Source organism: Gracilinanus agilis, chromosome 2 (assembly GCF_016433145.1).
Source record: "Gracilinanus agilis isolate LMUSP501 chromosome 2, AgileGrace, whole genome shotgun sequence".
NCBI classification, from domain to species: Eukaryota; Metazoa; Chordata; class Mammalia; order Didelphimorphia; family Didelphidae; genus Gracilinanus; species Gracilinanus agilis.
Window position 1 is genome coordinate 613,459,626 of NC_058131.1, and position 1,906 is coordinate 613,461,531.

At 42.9% G+C, this 1,906-nt stretch overlaps 1 protein-coding gene across 2 annotated transcripts in view; it reads left to right on the forward strand.

Moving 5' to 3' along the window:
- The window catches only part of BORCS7 (BLOC-1 related complex subunit 7), a 7,732-nt gene extending 6,419 nt beyond the window's left edge, over positions 1 to 1,313 (forward strand). For both annotated transcript variants that reach the window (XM_044662547.1, XM_044662548.1), the window contains exon 6: positions 812 to 1,313. In XM_044662547.1, coding sequence (XP_044518482.1) covers positions 812 to 863 — 52 coding nt within the window. In that variant the 3' untranslated portion in view covers positions 864 to 1,313. The remainder of the gene's footprint in view (positions 1 to 811) is intronic.
- Positions 1,314 to 1,906: the final 593 nt, after the last annotated feature.

Genomic DNA, 1,906 nt, shown 5'->3' on the forward strand with positions numbered 1-1,906 from the left:
GTGGGGAGGGGGCAGCGTGGCTTGGAGCAGCTGGGGTGGGGGGGATGGGAATTTGGGTCACTACAGGCTGGCTCAGACTCTCCTGAAGACACTCATTACTTTCCAATGCTTGCCACTCATTGGGCCCTAACAGTTTATGCAAATGATGCCTAAAACCAAATTTAATCACTTTTAATTGGCAGCATCATTTCCGTACTAATGGATAATGAACATTTGTTAAATTGAATTGTTCAATGGGCTCAAGTGAATAAAATTGTTGGCTCTGTAAGCCCTTTGCCAATCGACAATATTTCTTTCATTATATTCAAAGGACCTACTCCTGTGCTACAGGATAGGCACTTAATCAGTACTTTAAAAAATCCTTCCCTTCTGCCTTAGAATCAATGCTAAGTATCCACTCCAAGGCAGAGGAGCAGTCAGGGCTAGGCAATGGGGATTAAGTGACTTGCCCAGGGACACCTAACTAAGAGGTGTCAGAGGTCAGATTTGAACCCTCCTATCTCTAAGCCTGACTCTCCATCCACTGAACCACCCAGCTGCCCCAAGAAATACTTCTTCACCAATTGGTCAGGGGGATAAAATGTGCCCCCTGCATCCTTGTTTATAACATTAATTTGTGTAGCAAATTTTTTCCCCAAAGATCAACTCCAAGGGCCGGGCCAGGAGCTGAAGTCCACTGCCACTCTCACACTAGATTGGGAGGAGGGGGAAGAAGTTTCCAGTGGACAGAGAATATTTTAAAATGAAAGCAAAAAAAAAAAGTTTGCATTTGTTTATTCCAAATGAACCTTTTTCTCCATCTGATTTGCAGCGTTGAACTGTCTTCAAATCTACAGGACCAGCTGAAACACTTGCTGAAGTGAAACAACATCTGAAAGGCCCCAAAGTGCATTTCTCAGAGCTGAGGGGGAAAAGCCTTGCTTGGTGCTGCCCAGCTCGTATTCCCCTCATTCACTGAGAAGATAATTGTTTAAAAATCTTATTTATTTAATGAATTAATTTAGAGTATTTTTCCATGATTCCATGATTCATGTTCTTTCCCTCCCCTCTTCCCTCCCCCTTCCCGGAACCAAGGAGCAATTCCACTGGATTGTACATGTGTCATTGTCTGAGAAGAGAATTGTGGTGGGCCACCACTTCTCCCCGCATCCGGGGGCTTCTCTCCCCACTGACGGGCCACATTGAAGGCAAAATACAAACTCGATGGCCGAACTCAGGAGAACCATTTGGTTCTGCATGGGCCGAACTGCTGCCTCTCCTGGAATTCTTCATTTACTCCATTTTAGTTTTAATAAAACCTAAATTAAGAGGAATCTTTTTTCTAGAGTACTTTTTCTGAGCATTGAAATCCCCTTTAATATAGAGACAGTCATATGACTTAAATGCAATAATGGAACCTCTGCTATAGCCTGCTGGCTGAATTCAGAATGATTAGCCAAGGGGGGGCTAGGTGGCACAGAGGATAGAGTGACAAGCCTGGAGTCAGGAAGTCCTGGGTTCAAATGTGGGCTCAGAAGTTTCCTTGCTGTGTGACCTTACGCAAGTCACTTAACTCCAAATGCCTAGCCCTTACTCCTTTTCTGTCTTAGAACGGATACTACCATAGAAAATAAGGGTTTAAAAAAGAAAACACCAGCTGACCAGGTAGAGAAAGAATGATTGATGTTGGATAGTCAATTTGTGAGTTTGCCTATTCAGTAAGATGAGATGTCTCTGCCTAGATTCTCTCAGTATTTGTTCATTAAAGGCCCCACCATGGACCATGCCACAGACATGGAATATCTGCTATTTTCTCAGCTATCTCAGGAGGGCTCTTTACAGTTTTTTTATGTATTATAGTTTATATTATGTTTATATGTATTATGTATTGCAGTTGTTTGGCAAAATGTACTTCAGCAGCCAGCTA